This window comes from Diadema antillarum, unplaced genomic scaffold (genome assembly GCF_040938485.1).
Source record: "Diadema antillarum isolate AM-2024a unplaced genomic scaffold, OU_Dant_1.0 scf00000166, whole genome shotgun sequence".
Classification (NCBI taxonomy): Eukaryota; Metazoa; Echinodermata; class Echinoidea; order Diadematoida; family Diadematidae; genus Diadema; species Diadema antillarum.
The window spans coordinates 1451492-1473032 of NW_027271055.1; the positions used below are offsets into that span (position 1 = coordinate 1451492).

At 36.8% G+C, this 21541-nt stretch overlaps 1 protein-coding gene across 1 annotated transcript; it reads right to left on the reverse strand.

Annotated features, from left to right (window-relative positions):
- Positions 1–5811: 5811 nt before the first annotated feature.
- LOC139722501 (protein canopy 4-like) lies at positions 5812–19547 on the reverse strand. Its single transcript, XM_071633790.1, has 5 exons — positions 19432–19547; positions 10960–11046; positions 10213–10345; positions 9355–9475; positions 5812–6212 (listed from the first exon to the last, which is right to left on the reverse strand). The coding sequence occupies exons 1-5, from the start codon at positions 19515–19517 to the stop codon at positions 5968–5970; spliced, it is 672 nt and encodes a 223-aa protein (XP_071489891.1). The 5' UTR covers positions 19518–19547; the 3' UTR covers positions 5812–5967.
- Between the last annotated feature and the right edge of the window lie 1994 nt (positions 19548–21541).

Consider the following 21541-nt stretch of genomic DNA (forward strand, 5'->3'; position numbering starts at 1 on the left):
AGAACTGTTATAGATCCAGGAGCAGATCCAGGAATTCCTTTTAAAAAAAGGGGGTGCAAAAAATATTTCTGGTGTCACTTCCGGGTTTAGTCAGCTGACGAGCAAAAAAAAAGGGGGGGCAGGGAGGTGACTCCCGTGCAATTTTGTGGGCTATCACAGGTGAATTATGGCTATTTTTCTTTCTTTTTTTCCCCCTTTTTTTGTGGTATTCTACCTGTACACAAACTTGTTGTCTGGAATAATGTCTGTAGTTGTAGATAACGTATCAGATCCTAAGATACTAACTTTTGGAAAATTATATCCTGATATTCATTATAATTTTCAAGAGCAACTTTCTCAGAGTAACTTTGACACAATATCAGTTAATCACAAAATCAAGAGCATTTCCTTTCTGCATGAAAAATGAATTCCCTTTTATATGCACACATCATTGTCCATGCATGACATCACATCCAGCAATAGCAATTATTGTAAATTTATATTTGGGTGTATTCTCTTTTAACATCAAGACTACCTAGAATAATTACACTTAGAATGTTAGAATGTGCTTTATCATCTGTCTCTTAGTACTGGATGACAGTGTACTCTTAGGATAACCACTTTTAATAAATGATAAGTTCAAAGAAATGACACTTAGATATTATGAGGTACAAAGTATATTGAAACTTTGAGTATGGAATTTGGTTCCCTCTTTCTCTCTCTCTCTTTCTCTCCTTACTATATGACTAATATGACTATTCTCACACATAGGCCTAATCCTCATTAATACCAGGGCTGCCAACACTGGAAACTAGTTGAGAGTGAAAACTCCCATAGGCCAATGCTATAATTTAGGAGTCAAAATGAGTGAGATCAATAGAAATGCATGCAAATGAAATAAAGTTTTAGAGTGAGAAAGGACCAAAATGTGTGAGTCTCACACTCAATGCCTGAGAGTTGGCAGCCCTGTTAATACAAACACTTCATGACAAAAACACAGAATATATTTTCAATTTCTTGTGATATCAAAACATTTAATCAGTGGGAACATTTACATTGCAAATTAGAGTTGGTCAACAAGTTCAAACTTCCTCAAAATATACACATCAAGCCAACACCAAGAGAAAACTTTTTAAAATATCTTCCATATTAAAAACCAAGTAAACACAGCAGTGAGATACTAGTAGCAATATTAGGTGCAAAAGAGCTCTCACAACACAAACACACTTTTTTTTCTTTTAATTTACTTATTTGATGTGAATCTGAGAAAAAATATCCTGCAATCACATACAGTATGAACGATTTGTCAGTAATAATCATTTTGTTACTGGAGTGCTACGGGCACTAAATTCTTCACATTAACAATGATCTTATTGTCCTTTATGTAGAAATTACTGTATGAGTTGTGAAGCAATTACATTCTCATTTTCTTTTGGTCTCATTCGCAAATGAATTACTGATGTCACAGTACAGTGTATTGTACAAGGAACATGCCCTTCAGCATTTCACAAACTTTCACTTTTTGCCTCAAACGTGTAGAATCTCACTGGTCTGCATACTTGAACTTTTACTCTTCCTATTAAAGTTAACTAAAACATGGAGTGCAGTTCTACTGCAGGACGGTACCATAATACAACTGAGTAGCGCAGAAATTCTAAGCTCATCACAAGATGACTTAGTTCAAATACTACTAATTGAAGTCCTGTATGATGGAAATCACAAATAATGTTATCAAGAAAATTGAATAAAATGCACAGCACAAAACGCATTTCTTTTTTGAATGTCAGCTGTAATGAAAGGGCATTTGTGTTTGTTTATTCAAAAAAAAAGTAGTAGTGATGCAATAATTGCTGCATTCTTGGCTCTGCTGCATTTCTGTATTTTGTGTATATGACCATCCTTTTGAAATCTAATGTGAACAACACAAGAACATATGAGTTGAACTGTTTTCAGTAATCTCCTTTAACATGATCTATCATAACACTGATGTGTCATATCCTCAAAATACTTGGTTAATTTGGAGGATATGAGCTTGCCAAATAATTTTGCCAAAAATTTCTTACACGCTTTGATACTGGATGAAAGCTCACTCATATGCAAACCAAGGCTCATCACGGTTTAAACACGGCTTGTCTCATAAATTTCAATGATAAGGCACTTTTCAAAATAGCATCAGTTCAGACTCCTCACACTGCACAATAGATTTCATCTGTACAACAATAAAATCTAGATTATTTGATTGCAGTTGCTTTAAGATGCCACTAGACACACCAAATGTTTGACTATGAGATCTATATTCAAATGTGTTTCCATACTCATAATGTCAGTCTAATTTTCACTAGAAATCTGAGGTGAGCCGCTGCATTTGTTTTGATGTCTTAAATAAAAAAATTGATATCTTTAGAGGGTAGAGTAACCTGCACGCAAGTCTTCAATGTTCATCTTAATGTTCTCTACCACAGACATTTAAAAAAAAAGTTCCTAAATTACACATAGAACATATACACACTGTACAACTAACAACTGCAGTAACAGGCTTTCACACAAGTATGTCAACAAACTGAACAGTTATAGCTAATCATATGTGTCATTTACTGTATAAGCTGTTATTTTTGCGAATTTCAGGAATCACAGTTGGATCGTGAATTTAACAACAGACGAAAATGTCTCCATGCACTTGGGTAATAGCGCATTTACGTAATAAGCATCGGCATCAATTCACAAAAACAACATCTCGTGAAAGCCTCTATGGCCTCCTCCTTCACGAAAATATCTGTACGCAAAAAATAACAGCGTATACAGTACTCTTATCCACAAAGAGTAGTGCACAAATCACCTTCAGATTAGAGTGAAATATACAAAGCCTACACAGTAGGGTCACTCTCACACGTTTGGAAATGTTGTGACATTGAAAATGGCAAAGAAAACTTTCAGAGCTCTGGATCACAAAATTATGGCTAGTTGAACTCGCCAGTCATCTGCACACGACTGTGAATAATGACATATATAATACCCGAATTAGTTAGTTTTGGTATATGTCTCATAGCCAGCCATGGAATCCAGACATTTAGAGAAAAGTCATGTGACAAAAAACATGATTTTCTTTTTCAGGAGTATGCTCAATGCAAATCATCCCAGCAAACTTATTCCACCGAGGACAGATTGATATGCTATAACATGCATTTACCATAGACACCTGCCCGAGTATAGTTGGGACTCGTCCTCAACAGTTTGGATCAAAGCTAGAAAAGAAAAGCTGTACATTGAATGTCATTCTTTTGAATGTAGTCCGTGATTTTTCTGGCCATGTTTCAAGTGGCTTTTGGCATTGTTGCACTGAAACTTCCCCCAAACTGCCATAGTTTTGCTAGTGTTGTAATTTCTCACCATTACTGTGAGTGGCTATACAGAGTCAAATGCATCAACATAAACACAAAGGTTTAATGAAGGTAGTACAAGACATAAATAGTGTGTGTATGTAGATATTCATTATGACTTTATACTAGGGTACATAAACTGACTTTACAAAGTTATTAAATAGAGACACAATCACATCCTCAGTTTTAAAGTTCACTTGGTACAAAGGTCACTTTACACAGTCACATTTTCTACTGCACTGTACAATATAATTGTGGCTTTGATCACGTGCATTCAAGATGTAGTGGAGTCATTGCTACCACTTTGAGAGTGAGATGACAAGTTTTGTGATGTTGAGACATAAACTCATTGAATAGCACCTTTAAATCAGAGTTGTTAGAAGTCTACTAACAAAGAGAGAACACAGAAACACAGACATGACGGTCAGTATACAGTGCTAGACATTTTATTCTCCATCAGTGCGCATTAAAAGGGGCTGTGTGTGCTAAAGTCAAAGCTTCAATGTTGTCAGCACAAGTTTACTCTATAAACTTTATATTTCATGATGTTTCTGTTTTTTGTGAATCAACCGATATTCGCAAAAGTAACTTACGTCTATTGCTAAACGTAATACTCACACCTTGCACTGCCTCCATGATGACTTTTTCTTCAGAAAAGGGATAATTCTCCCTTTTTATACCCTCATTGTGGTTCTAGATCAGGAATTTCACCACCCTCTACATATCTAGCATAAACAATTATCTGTTCAAAACAAATTTTTAAAAAATGAAATTCAGTTTGTTTTCCGGCAACACTCTATCCTCTTCTACTGATTCAGGAACAATTCCTCCTGAATTACTCATACCAAAACGAGAAACATGGTTCTCAGTTCATTACGTTAATTCATTAACACATTCCCTTCAAGGTGGTGCAAAAAAAAAAAAGCAGGTTCATTATACGAAGGTACATTCTTCATTTAGGTGAGCTCATGGAAATAATGTTACAAGACCTGATCGAACATGAGACTCTTCTACTTCAAAGTAACTTCAATAGGTCTACAGCATTCAAGAAGCACATCATGGGGAATTTGAGATGTATCTTTTTCTTCTTGCAGCAAGACCTACTGATAGTAAACCTTCATCATGGGTATAGACAGCCACACCAAACTTCATCCAAAGGTGTTAATTTTAACAACAGTGGCTGATCAAGACTAGATTCTCAAATCTAGCTCCAAAATTGTTAGGAAATGATTCATCCAACATGGCACCATCTCTAATAAAACTAATACTATTTTTATTTTTGCCAAGCAGATAATAAAGTCATGGGAATAATTTAAAGCAATTAAATGCACTTTTCTAGTTTTTCACCCACCAAACCACTGACAAGATGGATGGCACAAAATGATGTCATATAAGATGATGGTGATGAGACTTGAAGAAAATGCTAAAAGAATGAAAAAAAAAAAGTTTTACAAATAGACCAGTGAACTATTAAAACATATTCGAAATGTAGGCATATTTATCATAAAAGGGTTGATCCTTACAACCGGGAAAGTTTGCCCAAGGCTTGCCTGACATAGCAACAGCAAATGTATGTACAGGGATTCCAAGTATTAAAGTCTATTCATCAGGAGCAGGTTAATGGAGAAGCTTGTTGCTAGGACCCCAGGAAAGATATATCCTTAAAATTGATAACATTTTAAAAACAGACTATGGAAATACAGGGTGTATGTTGCATGTGTAAGCTTCTACTTCTAATAATAAGTGTGTGTGTGTCTTTACACAAGACTAACTGATCTAAACTAATTTGAATTTAATTGAGACATCATCATTGTCATTGCGGGAACAGGAGATATCTTCATTACTTTGTGCTGCAAAACTGGAGCTGTTGCTCATTTCCTACATGTGAACTAATGATTGCAAACCCTTGATAGTTGTCAGTGAAGTCAGGTTAATTCTGTGGAGACCAGAGTTGACCTTGCACTGTACAACAAACAGTTTGAAATGTGCTTGTGTATGGCGAAAATATGATCAGAACATTTCTAGTGTGTGTGTGTGTACCATACAATTTGCACATTGTTAGTGTGTGCATGTTCTGAATCATACAATGAAATGTACTTGGTAGATGTGGTTGATCTGTTGCTTCGAAACATCATAGTTCTCATTCATTACTGACCACCAAAATGAAAATTTTGTGCACTGCACATGATCTTGTGATTTATGATTTTCATTTGGTGTCTAAGCATTTTGCACATACACTTGGTATACACCATGACTGAGTTGTGATTCAGACTAAATCATCACATGCTCAGGAATGTTTGAAACATTTGGATTCAGAATTCATTCTCAGTGGAAAGAATATTACCTTTAAATGCAGAAAGGTGGTGCATACTACACAGTGGCAAGATTGCAACAGCCCCCTCTAGTGGCTAATTCATCTCATGTATCCACCATCAAAATAGCAAGCTATAGATCTGTGACGTGAATGCTATAAAGACAATACTAATTAGGCAAAAAATGGTGTTCGGCACACACGCAAGACATGTTTCCATTGTCCAACCACAGAAGCTGTGTCATCATATCGTTTGCCTCACAGATCTAAAGCTTGCTAATAATGACGGATGATAACAGATCAGAGTTCAGTGTTCTTCTGCCGCCTCTGAAACTCCTCTTTCTCCAAGGGATCCTCGTCACCCTTCATCATCGCCTTTTTCTTGATTTCCTTCTTCTTCTTTTCCTTCTCTTTCTTCATTCTCTCCTTTTCTCTCTTCTTCTTTGTCTTGATTTCTTCGTTCCTTTTCTCCTCCTCTCGCTCCTCTTCCGCTTCCTTGCTGAAGTCTATCTTCTCTTGACCAGTCCAGATTTCCTCCAGACATTCTTGGATTTCAAAAAGTTTTTGAGGATGCATTAGAAAAAGTCCCACTTGTATGATATCTCCTCTATTAACATTCACATAGTTATATACTTGGTATTCTTCATTTCAGAAAGAAGGTACCATGATTTCTGGATTTAATATTCATTTAATATCTAAACATTGAATTATTCAGAATAGCACAGAAAAGCATTACTTTTGCAGTGCATTGGAATACACATATATTTATTTATACAATTTCTGTGGTCAACAAATGATTAATTATAATACTGATATATCAATAATGATAACAGTAATATTACTATCATCATCATTACCATTATCATCATTATTTATCATAATTCCTAATCTAAACATTAAGTTATCTGAAATCTGGTGGTAGAATTGAGCCAAGTCCAGCATAGCATGACAGAAACAAGGATTATGAGGAGATGGAAGACAAGTGCATGCAAACAAAACAAATCACAATAACAATGTCTATGTTCCACAAATATCAGCTGATGAGGAAATTTAAATCAGCCTGGCAGTAAATCTTCTTCATCATGCAGTAACAGTGATATGTGATTCTTTATATAAAATTACATTTTGTAATTTTATATCATTCAAAATATATCCTGATCTTGCTGTAACTGAAACAAAGAAAGAAATTTGTAAGGCAAACTTAAAACTGAAGGTAGTTTCTTTAATCATGGGGCAAAACAGTATCAAATTTGAAGTAATGCACAGTCAGACCGCAGCACCCGATAATTCGCTCGTATTTATTCAACTCATATGCAAGCCCGTTCTAGGCTTGCATACGTAATGAGCTGCGGAAGGGGATTTTGTCCTTTGGCTTTCGGCAACAAAAATACACCTTATATTCACAAATTTGGTAGCAAATTCAAGGAAAATATGTAAACTATTGTCACATGTTACTCAAATTATTGTAAATGAAAAATATCATAGCGTAATTTGAGCTTGAAAAGTGATGAAAAAAGTAATTCGTGCAGTACACGTTCAAGACGTCAAAAGAATACCGAATTCACTTTGCATCTCAATGAAAATGCATTATTTGGTAGTCTCTCTCCTAATCTTTCTATACATGTAAACATCTTGACAATTTGTTGCTTAAACCGGTCAGGAACCAGTAAAATATGCATCGATGTCAGTGCTGATCAGCTTGAAACCGTGCAATCTCAAGAGTAAGCTCTCTCATTGGACAGCGTTTGCATTCAACGCTTGCATTACGTCATTACACTGCTACATAACGGTTTGATGCCACTTGAGGTTTCTTGGCACGCTTGTAGTTCAAGCCAAGTTCAAGTGCTGAATGCAAGCACTGTCCAATGAGAAAGCTCTTTCGCGCCACTGTACACTTTGTGTGGAGCATACTTCCAGCTTAGGAGTGAATTTTACAGACATTTCAAAACAGAAAAACTAGTATAAATCATGCTTGCATCTCCTTGACTCCAATATATGATGAGTATCTAAGTTTCCTCTCTACGAAAAAGCCAAAATCAGAAACAACAGTTTCTTAAACCGGTCAGGAACCAAAAACGAACTTTAGACGACAAAATCTTCCGTGAAAAGCAGGTAAAATTTACGCAAATTCAACTGATTATATCGTCATGATAAGATCCGATGTTATATGCAAATTTAGTGTCAATAATAAAGATCAGAGTCTGCAGAACAATTTACCGTGACTTGTAGCCATGATGAATGTATGTACAAGTCGCTACACTGTGAAAACCATAGCCCTGTCAAACTCTTGCAAAATCTCGCACGACGAGACACCTTTCGAACGCAAAGATCGTCAACAAGAGTGCTGAATAAATCTTGCCGGATCGGCTCATTAGCATACGTGCTGCGGTCTGACTGTGCAAGGGTTTTTGAATTCTATTATACACACATACTTCATGATGGTCCTTAAAGGGAAGGTAAACCCAAAAAGCAATGTGGATTGAGTGAAAGCAGCAACATTAGTAGAACACATCAGTGAAAGTTTGAGGAAAATCGGACAATCGATGCAAAAGTTATGAATTTTTAAAGTTTTGGTGTTGGAACCGCTGGATGAGGAGACTACTATAGGATATGACGTATGAGTGGACAACAATACAAAGAAAATATAAAGGAAATTCAACAAAAATTCACTTTTCTAGAATAATGAAAGAGCAATGGACCAACCTCTTTCAGAAAGCAGGGGGAATACTGCTACCCTAAACATATGTCAATATCAAGTTGATGGAATTTGTAATTTTCATGAAAAATGGATTTTTGTAGAATTTTCTTTATATTTTCTTGGTATTGTTGTCCACTCATACGTCATAACCTCTAGTAGTCTCCTCGTCCAGCGGTTCCAACACCAAAACTTTAAAAATTCATAACTTTTGCATCGATTGTCCGATTTTCTTCAAACTTTCACTGATGTGTTCTACTAATGTTACTGCTTTCACTCAATCCACATTGCTCTTGGGGTTTATCTTCCCTTTAAGGTATGCTGTAGCAGTGTACAAACAAGACATGTAACATTAAACCCTCTCTCCTCCACAAAGAGATTGCTAAAGAGATATTAAAACTTGATAGTAGACCCTAATACTAATCAATGGCTACTTTTGATGAGACTTTTCCTGTTGTTTGCTGATCCTGCTTTATTTATGGAAGTCCACTTCAACATGAAGTGGATTTCACTCACACCTCGTAACATTTCCGTGGTTTGGTTAATTTTTAATCTGACATCATTTATTCATCTATACTGCCTCGTAGTTTGGCATGAAAAAAAAAAAACTTTCTTTTAAGCTCCTTGCTGTTCATATGTAAATATTTAAAGCCTCTTAATTCTTACATATTGTATAGCTGATTCTTAAATTGAAACTCATTTTTGAAGAATATAGTTCCTGTTCCTCCCTCAAATTGGCAATACTTTGTATATTCTTTCCTGGTATTGTGAAGATCTAATGAATTCAAATACAATTTGAACTTCCATCTAATCTTTTTACAGCAGGATAGATAAGAATCACATCTGCAATTTCAAAATCACATATTATAAATTTTTGATAAACTATGAAAATCAGAGGTGCCAATTCAATAAGATAATGGTTTCTGCAGAAGAGCCAAGATGGACTTTACATGTTAAGGAGGAATTGTGACTTAAGATTGCCAATGACTCACCTGAATCTTTCTTGGATAATACTCTTTCACGACAAAGATAATCAGAAAGAGATTTGGATTGGTCTGTTTTGAAGAACCAGTTCTCTATTGTTTCTTCATGCTCCTCAATCAGTGTGTCACACTGTCAGAAAACAGAAAATAATACACATCAGACAGAGATTCATAATAGAAATTGCTTTCAATAACCATAAACCTGTTTATACTTCCATCAAAAAAAAAATAGCCATTTTTGGAAATCATGTTGGTTCTCAAACAGGTACACTGAAAAGAAATCAACTGGAATTTTGTCAAATGTTTGTGAGAAATAATCATTTGTTTGTTTTTTCTCTCTTACACACTTACACACACACACACACACTACTTTCCATATCCCAAGCATGAAGCACCTACAAATATATTACCTCTTGACGGTTTCGTGCCAGGGTACTTCTTCATTATGAAAGGATGTAGGTCCACATTTTTTCTTGGTTTCTGTCAATAAATCCTTCACAGCCTTCTCATGAGTCATATAATTTTGTCAAAACTTGCATAAAATATGAGTGTGTTTATAATTCTGGTATATCTATTATCTCCTGATCATTTGCAATAGACCAAGGGAGAGATTACTTTGAAAGATATCTTGGTACAAAAATTCAGCTACATTACTAATCTGTGCTCAGTTACAAAACTGTTCAATTAAACATTTGCAGGAATGAGACTGCAGTGAAAAGGAATTGTCTACAATGAGGTCAATTTAAAGATATACCTACTATACCCAAGTGGGATTTGAACTCCAAACTGAAGAGTCCAGGTCCATATTTATGACACCACAGTGTTCTAGTTTGCTCTAAGATTGAACATGACAAAAATCCAACTCACATATTGTTTCATCTTGGTCACAGCAGCCGATGGCTCATCCCACATTTCATATGGGATGCCGAGTTCAACTTTGACCCCTTTGTCAACCAGGCCGTGGAGGGTGCCCATGGTTTCACTTGTTCCCTTGGCAAACCTGGAACAGAAAAAAAGACTTGACTGTGGATCAATGCAGACTCGTTTTCACATTCACAATCCTCCATTTCCACACAAAAGACTTAAGAAAAAAAATCATGGTTTCTTGTGAAAAAAAAAAATAAAACAATACAATGCAAGGACTGTTTACACATCACTAAGGCTGTGTTAACCAAACTTAAAAAAAAAATAAGAGAAAGTTTATTTTAAAGCATATGATGGATGCAAAAAGTAAAATTTAGAAAACGCATTTGTCTAAAAATCATATATTACGATTCACGAGTCGACACTGCACAGTTCCTTTGCATCATTCAATCCAGGAAGAAGTCACCAAGGCAAGCAAAAAAAACACATAAAAATTTTCAAAATGTCGTTGTGTCTATGTAATATCACCCTATTACTGCAATGAGGGCTGGGGTTAGTTAGTGTTGAGCCCTGCTATAAGGGACACAAGGCGTCTTGACGAGGCATAAACATTAGACCTTCTCATTGAATATGTAGTACATACCAATATCCACTAGGTCACAATGCCCTACCAAGTGTTCTACACAGAGCTCTGCAAAGTAGAATGTCTATGATATCATTTAGACGGTGAGTTGATGACCATGTACTAACCTTCTTGATGATTCCCTCTCGGCATGAATGTTGTAATGTAGAATCCTTGGACAAACTTCATCCATCACCTCAACCAGTCTCAGCTCTCTGGAAAAAAAACCAACAAACAAGGCAAGTGCCATAATGTGTCTCGCCCATTCGCATACAAGAAATTGTAAGCGAATGGGATATAACAGATAAAAAAGAGATATAACAGATAAAAAGAGATACATAAGGGTAAAAATCTATGACAAAAAAGAAACGTGCCATAAAAACTTAACATTGGGCCCTTAAAGTTCGTTGACCCCTGCCTGTGACCTTTGACCTTGTGGTGACCACCCACTCTCCAAGGGGCATCTACCATCCAAGTTTAGTCACAAACGGACCTATGGATCAAAAGTTATGACCCATAATAGAAACGCGCCATAAAAACTTAACAATGGCTCTAAAAGTTTGTTGACCCCTGCTTGTGACCTTTGACCTTGTGGTGATCATCCACTCCCCAAGGGACATCTACCATCCAAATTTAGTCACAAACGGACCTATGGATCAAAAGTTATGACCCATAATAGAAATGCGCCATGAAAACTTAACATTGGGCTCTAAAAACTCGTTGACCCATGCTTGTGCCCATTGACTTAGTGGTGACCATCCTCTCCCCAAGGGACATCTACCATCCAAGTTTGGTCACAAATGGAGTTATGGATCAAAAGTTATGACCCATAATAGAAACGTGCCATAAAAACTTAACATTGGGCTCTAAAAGTTTGTTGATCCCTGCTTGTGACCTTTGACCTTGTAATGACCATCCGCTTCCTAAGGGACATCTACCATCCAAGTTTAGTCACAAATGGACCTATGGATCAAAAGTTATGACCCATAATAGCAATGCGCTATTAAAAACTTAACATTTGGCTGTAAAAGTTCGTTGACCCATGCTTGTGACCATTGACCTTGTGGTGACCATCCACTCCCCAAGGGACATCTACCATCCAAGTTTGGTCACAAATGGAGTTATGGATCAAAAGTTATGACCCATAATAGAAACGCGCCATAAAAACTTAACATTGGGCCCTAAAGTTCATTGACCCCTGCCTGTGAGATTTGACCTTGAGGTGACCTTCATGTATGGTAAAATGTGAAACTTTGTATGACCCCTCTTCCCTCAAAGTTTGATTGCAATTGAAGCCCAGAGTAAAGAGTTATTCAAGTTTTTGTAGTGTTACGGACAGACGACGGACGGACGGACGACGGACAGACGGAACCGACGGACGACAGACAGATAGACGCTGCAGGCGATCCCTTAGTCTCCCCTCACCTCCGGTGGGCTCGACAAAAACAACAAAACCTCAACTCTCTGTCTCACAAAAAACAACAAACAGATTCTTTAACTGTTTTAATACTGTACAGCAAATACAGTAATCCATACTCTACATCAATTGGTAGAACTACTAGTATGTTTTGTGTTTGATTTTGTTTGTTTTTTTCACTGATAACACAGATTTTTGTCCATAACTGGGGATTATCCACTCCCTCATGATAATGTATCAAAAATGTGCCCATGTGGGACTAATGACTTTTTTTTTACACCTGAGGGGGTTTTCATTTGAATTAAACACAGTGACGGATCCAGGGAGGACCGCAACCGGCGCACGCCCCCTCTTTATTTTTTGTGGAAACAAAAGAAATAAAAAGAAAAAATGGGGGAGGGGTGCGTGCGACCCCCTTTAATTTTGTAAACGCGCCCCCTCTTCACGGAATTCCTGGATCCTTCCCTGAAACATACTTGTACCAACAGCGAAGTTCTATCTTTACAATGATCATTTATTGGCTTGTTTGTTTTTGAAAAGGAGAAAATGAAACAAATGCTAGCAGAACAGTTTAGCATGTTACAGCAGTATTCATAACCACACAACAGGTTACCGATATGTGAAATGAATACAATTTTATTGTTCATTCTGTCCTGCTTAACAACTCAGCACATCTGTGATATTCAAGATTCTCATCTAATGTCGTTTTGCTCAGTAGGCATTTTCACATCAGCCTGAAGTTTCGAAATAGCGCGCTATTTTCTGACTTGGGAAATTAGTTTACCCCGATCACGAAATAGCGCGCTATTTGATAATGTGAATGCAAATTAGCACGCTAATTTTATCCCTCTGATCGAGAAAATATTTCGAGTACAACTTGAAAATATCCGAAATAGCAGGATAACTCGCGAACTAGCGCACTACTCGATAACAAAATGTGAAATTGCCTAAAAAAATTAGTGTGATGCATCCCATCATGCCTAGCGTGTGTGATGGCGATCACGCGGGTAATTTTTTTGAAAGCGCACGCTCTACTGGTATACCCGAAACTGTTTGCACATGCTCAGCTGTCGAGTTAGCTCAAAAAAATTTCAGGCTAATTCTCTTTGGGCTGATGTGAATAGGAAATGAAATAGCGTGCTAATTTGCGATCGCGTAAAATATCTCTAGCTTGGATTTTTATCGGGCTGATGTGAAAATGCCTCATGATCATGTAATACTCCAGTACATAAGTTTGCACGGCTTTACATGGACAACCACATTCAAGAGGTCTTCAGCCCCATTGAAATGACTCACTATTTTTTTAAAGATAAAATTACATGAATAGGCCAATAATACACACATTCAGACTATGTCTAAAGGCATGAATGAAATATCTGTCACAATTGAAATAGTTGAGTAAGTACTGATAGATTGATAGCAAGTTTGACTAATTTGTATTTTGCTGATCCCTTGAGATGAAACATAAAATTGACATCCCCCTCCCCTCCCCCCCCCCAAAAAAAAGACTCAGCTCAGGCAATCATACCTTTATATGATCTCTGACATTCTTGTCAAGAAATATATACATGTATGTATGTATAATTGTTGGATTTGTTTGCTTGCTTGTCTATGGGTTGTACATAGGAGTTTAACAATGTTTTGTTTTTGTTTTTGTTTGTTTTTGTTTGTTTGTTTGTTTGTTTGTTTGTTTTTTGTTTTTTGTTTTTTTTTTTTTTTTTTTGGGGGGGGGGCTTTTTGCACCAGCACCTTTCTTACACAACTCTCACTTTCAAAGAGGGTAGATACACTACGACTATGGTCTGGAGACATTAAACTTGCAATGACATGGCTACTTTAAAAAGCCACTCACAATGTTCAGTGTCTCCTGAGACATTTATTTCCAACTACAGACTCTGTTTACTGGCATGTATCTTATCCACAATGATACATTGTGATGATAGTCAGCATCCAATGTCGCTATGGAAACTGCCTTTTGAGATTTGCAACCTCCGGCAGAAAAAGTGCTAACAATGAAGAGGCTACCCTGGGTAAATAAGACCATCAAATAATTATTATCATAATCATGGAGGTTACTGGTTTTATATAAATCTAGGTGATAGCATGGTTTGTGAAGAAGCTTCCACACAGTCACTATTAGAATAGTTTCTTTGTAGAGCTTAGCACCATTGTGTCATTGTGTGCTTCCTATAATCCTAAATCCTTGCATGGATTATAGAAGCCTCAGGCTATTCTCTTGTCCTGGCAACTCATGTATTCTAGTCCTTACCAACCATTTGCACAACTGCAAATATGCATTAATTTCCATACATGTATGGTTTCTCCTTCAAACATCATCGCTTTCACCCTCACTCCCCCTCCCCCAACCCCCAACCCCCCCTCCCCCTCCACACACATAATGAAGTACCCTGGTATGCCTCAATACTTCATGATGGATTCTGCCCAGCATGCATAATATGCCTGTAGATGTAGTGTTTCTGGTATCAGCAGTCTTCCAATGTATAGCTGTATTTGCCTGTCACAAAACAGCCCCATATGGACAATGTCTTCAATATTGAAATGGTTAAATTGCTAATGTAATGGTCACCAAGTCATTTCAACTGCCCATAAAAGCCATCATTTTTTCTCCAAACTGAATCCAGACAATTCTACATGCACTGACAGACCAAATCAAACTACAAAGAAAGAAAGGAAATAGCCTCATTATTATCTACTATCATCCAATTTTTTTTTTCTTTGTCTTTGACCTTTCATTCCCTGAACAATATATGGATTCTCTTGCATGTGTCTGTGTGGGATCTAGTCACAAAAATGGAGCTCACTGCATGATGTGTGCATGAAAAAGTGTGATTTTTTTTTCTTTCCTGTTGACATTGTTATCTTTTTTTTTTTGAGGGGAGGGGAAGTTGGTTATGGGTATGTTTCATTGCCTATTATATATCATTCTTTATCACTTGAACCTGTCATTTTAATCTCCATGTGTATGTGATCATTGTGTCTATACCCCTGCAAAATACTGTGAATTTTACTCCTTAACGCATTTGTAGCAGAGATTGGCATTACAAGACAACACTAGGAGCTATCTAAAAGGTTTCAAATGGGTAGGTGCTGCCCCGCCCCGTTGCTATGGGAACAGGATGTGCACTTAAGATGGAGGAAGTTCAAGAATCAAAAATGCAATGGGTTAACAATGCTCTGTAAACTGTGGAGAATTTTGAGAGTGAAAATGAAAGAAATCAGTACACTCTCATAAAAAAGGAAGTACTAACGCAATTCGGTCTTCCTTTAGATATTTTTACTGACATGAAAAAGTATGGTGTACTAAGAGTGGTGCGGACTTCCTTTAGTCCCAAGCTTTCACATTCTTGTTCCTATTATGTGAATCAAACTCCCTATTTGTACATGTTTTCAGTGTTTTTCAGTCCTAAAATACCACTACAGGTCACATGCATTACATCATGTCTCTGTCCTTTTTCTGCCATATAATATCCTTCCTTTGCATTCAGAAAGAGTATCTTATTTTTCATCTGGTAGTCAAAATCACGCAAGAAAATGGTCCATCTGTGCAATATTGAACATCCCTAAACATCAAAATTCAGGATTCACAACACTGTGGGTCCATGTTACACAGTGGCAGTGTCTTCAGTGACTCATCCAGTACATCTAATTTTTAAATGTGAGAATCAACTCTCCACACACATGCAAAATGGTTAACACTTTTATAGTACGGTACCATCATTAACAGCAGCTACAATTTGTGCAGCAGTAATTCTCATATTTATTGCATGCATTCAGCAGTTTAGCAATTAAAAAATCTGTACATTTGCAGTGCAATTGCTTCTACTAATCATGGCTTTTGAATTCTTCTGTTCATTTAAATTTTCACACTTCGAAACACAATGAAGTGGCAGTGTTTATATTTGTGCTTGAATTTGTACTTCGAAATGTGAATCATAGACACTCCATCACCATCCAACCAAACACTTTATACTCGACTTTCACAGCTCACTCAGCCTAGCTAACAGCAAAGAAAGGAGTTAGCAAAGGCAAACTGGCACAGTGAACTGAGAGTAATACAGCACACGTTTTCTAGCAGACTGATGAATAATTGAGACTAAATTCCCACAGCAAATTAAAGAATACAAATCCCACCACATTGAAGTTGGCTTTGATGGATGAAGTAAATCACAGGAACTGAATGGTGGGATTTTTTTTTCAAAATTTGATTGGAAAGTTCTGGAATTTTGAACTTCAAATTGATCCTGTTTTTGTAGATCAACGACATCTACATCAACGAAATGCAAATTTGATGAGCTGGTAATATCATCATCAGGGCCATAAGCATTGTTGTAACAAATACTGACATGACTGTACATAAACTTTAACATTAATTTCAAGAAAAAGAAAACGGAGAACAAACAAAAACCTCTGCACTCTGGTGCTATCTATATAATCTAAGCCTTATTTTTGTACATGACATACACAAAGTAAGGCAGGAGAATGCTAAATCTTACATATTTTACATGGGAGAAATTATGTCCCTAGTGGAAGAAAGACAGCTAAAGCAGGGAGAAATTCAAACTAAAGCTGGAGAGTGGGAGATTTTGCAAAAAAATGGCCACAAAAAGTGAGAGTTGGAGCCTCTGTTCCCACTAAACATTTTTGTGCTTCATGAAATCATCTAACACACACACACACACACACACACACACACACACACGCACACACACACACACGCACAGACCAAGCGTCTTGTTCTTGTCAGCCTGTAACTGCTGTCTTCCCAGTTGAAGGAAATGAGCACAATGCCTAATGAACCTTATTGTTCTGAATAGAATGGAAGATTATCCCAGCTCTGAAGGAAATGATCTTAATAATCAGACTTCCTAGTGTGAAGAATAATTCTTTCTTGTAAAATAAAGCTCAGAAACATCGCTGTGTTAAAAAAAGAAAATGAAAGTCTACAGCAGGATAAGAGCCAGGATGGCACAGAACAACAAAATCTGAGCTGTACACTGGTTTTCTGTTTTTGCTGTAACTCTATGTGAATAAGATCGCATAATCAATTTGTAAAAATTATCAGAAAGCAGTATAGGATGTGGCTGCAAATCTTAGGTTAGTTCCTCCTTTTTCACTTGGTCAAGGATTTGATCCTATTCATGTAGAGTAACAGCAAAACAAGAAAACCTCTGTAACTACATTCTCTCCACAAAACAAATTCCCTTCATTCTTATAAAATCTGAGCTTTTTTCCTCTTAAAGCTCTGTGATAAAGGGAGAGAAAAAGAATATTGAGAAGAAAAAAGAAGATGGGAAAGATGAAGAAAGAGACAGAGGAAGGATCCAGGGAAAAAGATGAAAAGGAGGGAGAAAGATTGAGATGAAAATAATGAACATAAAAGCAGACAAAGTGAAAGCAGAATGAGAAAAAAGAGGTAAAGGAGGGAAGAAAAAGAAAATTGGAGAAATATAAGATAAAGAAAAGGAAGAAAGAACAAGAAGAAGAGTAAGCAAAATGGGAAAACATAAAAAGAAGGGAAGAAAATAAAGAAAACTAGAGAGCCACTCTGAGAGCGCAGACCTCCGCCAAGCATGCAGCTCATATCCTCCACTGATCTTGTTCTTCCATAGAGATACCAGGATTTCCACCCACACGTACTTATAGCATAGAAAGTCGCCCGATTTCCCAATATAGGAGCCTTTGTTACGTCATAAACCCTCTGCTGCACGGCACGCCTGGCCCTAGCAGAAACTAGAGTACGCACCATGGTACGCACTTTAGTGCGCGCATGCAAACCTCAAATACGCGCAGCCGAACTCCCAAGTTCATTGACCCTAACTGCCAAAATATAAAAAATCCTTCATAAATTCCCCCCAATTTCTCGGATCACTACCAAAAGTTAATCATTTGTTACTTGTGTCATTCTTAGCCTTTCCTGCAAGTTTCATCCCAATCCGTTCACTACTTTTTGAGTTATTTGGCACACAGACAAACTAACTAACTAACGAACAAACACACAAACCAACGGTAACGAAAACATAACCTCCTCCCTTGGCAGAGGTAATAAAGACAGAGGAAAAAGGAGGAAGAGGAAGAGAAGGACAAAAAAAGAAGAAGAAAAGGAAGAAGAAAATGACAAAGTGAAAGTTGAAAGAGGAAGTAGAAAGAAGAGAAAAAGAGGAAAAAGCATCATCAAAGGCTAGACAAAGGGGTAACCAGCACCCCACCCCCACCCAACACTAGATTTTAAAGGACAAGTTCACCTTCACAAACATAAGGATCGAGAAAATGTAGCAATATTAGTAGAACACATTATTGAAAGTTTGAGGAAAATCGGACCATCCGTTCAAAAGTTATGAATTTTTGAAGTTTTTGTGCAGTAACCGCTGGATGGGAAGACTACTGCAGTGTACGATGTCACATGCGTACAACAATATAAGGAAAATATAAAGAGAATTTCACAAAATTGCATATTTTGAAAAAAATACACATTCCCTTGACTCGTTACCGACATATGTCATGGGTAATATTATTCCCCCTACCTTTAGAAAGAGGCAAGTCAAATGCTCTTTTATTATGCGAAAAAAATGAAAATATGTTGAATTTTCTTTACATTTTCTTTATACTGTTGTACGCATATGATTCACAAGCTGTAGTAGTCTCCTCGTCCAGCAGTTCCAACACAAAAATTTAAAAAATTCATAACTTTTGCATCGATTGTCCAATTTTCCTCAAACTTTCACTGATGTGTTCTACTAATATTGCTGCATTTTCTCAATCCTTATGTTTATAAAGGTGAACTTGTCCTTTAAGGAGACGTTTGTTTGCTTACAGGAATGCTTTCTCATGCAGAGGAACTATGTAGAATAGAGACTTTACAGACTATAAATTCTGATCAGTACCACAAGTCTCAAACTGCCATGATTCGTGTCTCTTCTTCAGACTGACACCGTGTCTAAAGTGATGCCTCATTAAAGATTGTGAATACTAAAATTTGGAAGTAATTCATTCGATCTGAGTGAATCTAAAAATAAATAATAATCATATATCCTACCGACAAATTGTACAAATACAACTGCAACTCTGAAACTCATGAAAAGGGAATATTTCTGAAAAATACATTTAAAAAAGATGCATCACAGTTGCTTTTAATTCATTGGTCTTTTATTGGAGTCAGACTTACGAGTTCTTGTACTTGATGTCTTTTTTGGGGCGGTCGATACGGTAACCAAGATGCAAGACGTCGGACGTCCTCCCGGTCTCTGCCATGCTTTCCTGAAGCTCTGTGGCTACAAACTTGCAGACTAAAATAGTTGTGAAATAAAAATGAGAGCAAAAGACAATGGAGAGAGATAAAGAGGAAGGAAGCAGATAGAGATAGAGAGAGAGAAAGATAGGAGAAAGACATATGAGAGGAGGGAAATATGGAAGAGACAGAGAGATAGATAGATAGTGAGAGAGAGGGAGACAAAAATAGAAGAAAGGTAAGGACTTCATGAAGTAATGTATGTGACATCAATAAACTACAATAGGGGATAACATTGCAGGGCATTACACAAAGAAATTCCAAGCATGTACTGATGCAGAACAGGTTTGTGCATGACACAAAAAGGATGTCTATTGCATTTCTCTGATCTTTAAATTTGGTTCAAACCATGCAGTACACACAGACAAAATTTTGCTAAGTGTGTACGACGGTACTTCTGACACAAAACAATATTGTTTTGTGTCAGAAGTACCGTCGTTTTTCACTGGATCTCCATGACATTCAGCGAACTAACTAGAATTCCATAATGTTCCCTCATGCTGTCTTTTTACCATTCACATCTTGCAGAGAAATGTGATGGAAATCACAACTAAAAGATAGTACAGAATAGTTACTTTTTGTTTTAGCATTTCATCACATTACAACAAATCATTTCCCTGAATTCAGTGTAAGTACAAACAGTGAATGCAGGGAAAAAAGAGCTAATGAAGAAAGCATCCTCCATATCTTTCTAATCTTAGGAAAGTTGATATATCAATTTGTTTGTATACTGTTGTCTTATATCTGCCACATAATAAGAGAGAAATAGTATGTAAATATTGTAACGCAAGGCTGCCTAAATTCAGCTCTATAAATGGGACTTTATCAAAGAGCAAAGGGTTGGTGATCAGATAACAACCATTTCAAAACCACTGCTCACAAGTTTTAGATCTGGCAAGAAAATCAATATGTCATCAATCAACTATTACTGTTTGTAACAAGCTACAACCATCACAAAAACCCACCAGGAAGAAGTTATCAGAGGTACCAATCTTTTTCTTTGCTCCCAGCAGTGGGGAAAAACTGGATATTTACTTTCTAACAAAAAAAAAAGAATTTCAATGAAAGACAAAATCAAGGTATTCAAGCATAAGCACACTTGTACACAGAAGCAACAACAAAAACTCAAACGCGAAAGAATATCGATCGAGCAACCTATTCAAACTTTACAAACAAAATTGAAATATCAGTGATGCCTTGATTTTATAATCACACTCAATCATATCAGTTCCCATCAGATTAGGACAACAGATCTAGACTGTAGATCTTTGACTATAGATACGAAATCCATTTCAAAAGTTAGTGTCTGTTTTGGAACCATATGCCTATTGCTGGTGTTTTGTCATTTTAGATCTTTGAAGGAACAAACCTGGCCTTCATGAGTGAAAAAAAAAAAAATCAAAGGATGACTTTAGATGAACTTTGACATTCACAATGAATTCTCTCTCTCTTGGTGTAAGTTTGGGATTCATGCGAAACAATGCACTGTGCTGCTGTGTGGAAAAATGATATTAGCTAGGTTCCATCAATTTGTGCAAGTAAAGGAAGGAATAAAATCAGGTTTTCTTATTACCTCCGCCAAGGGAGGAGGTTATGTTTTCGTTACCGTTGGTTTGTGTGTTCGTTAGTTAGTTTGTCCATGTGCAAAATAACTCAAAAAGTAGTTAGAAAAGGTTGTAGGAAAGGTTGAGAATGACACAAGTAACAAACGATTAACTTTTGGTAGTGATTGGAGAATTTTGCGGAAATTTATGAAGGATTTTTTATATTTTGGCAGGTAGGGTCAATGAACATGGGAGTTCAGGCTGCGCGTATTTGAGGTTTGCACGCACGCACTAAGGTGCATGCTCTAGTTTCTGCTAGGGCAAGGCGCGCCGTGCAGCTGAGGGTTTATGACGTAACAAAGGCTTCTATATTGGGAAATCGGGCAGCTCTCAGCACACAATGCTGTAAGTACATACAGTGTATGGGTGGAAATCACTGATAT

Coding starts and splice junctions, on each gene's coding strand:
- LOC139722501 (XM_071633790.1), bottom strand. CDS start 19,517: ATGGCAGAGACCGGGAGGACGTCCGACGTCTTGCATCTTGGTTACCGT. Junction 11,047..19,431: donor GACATCAAGTACAAGAACTC/GTAAGTCTGACT, acceptor TTTTTTTTCCAG/AGAGCTGAGACTGGTTGAGG. Junction 9,476..10,212: donor TGACCAAGATGAAACAATAT/GTGAGTTGGATT, acceptor GTTTTCTGACAG/TGTGACACACTGATTGAGGA.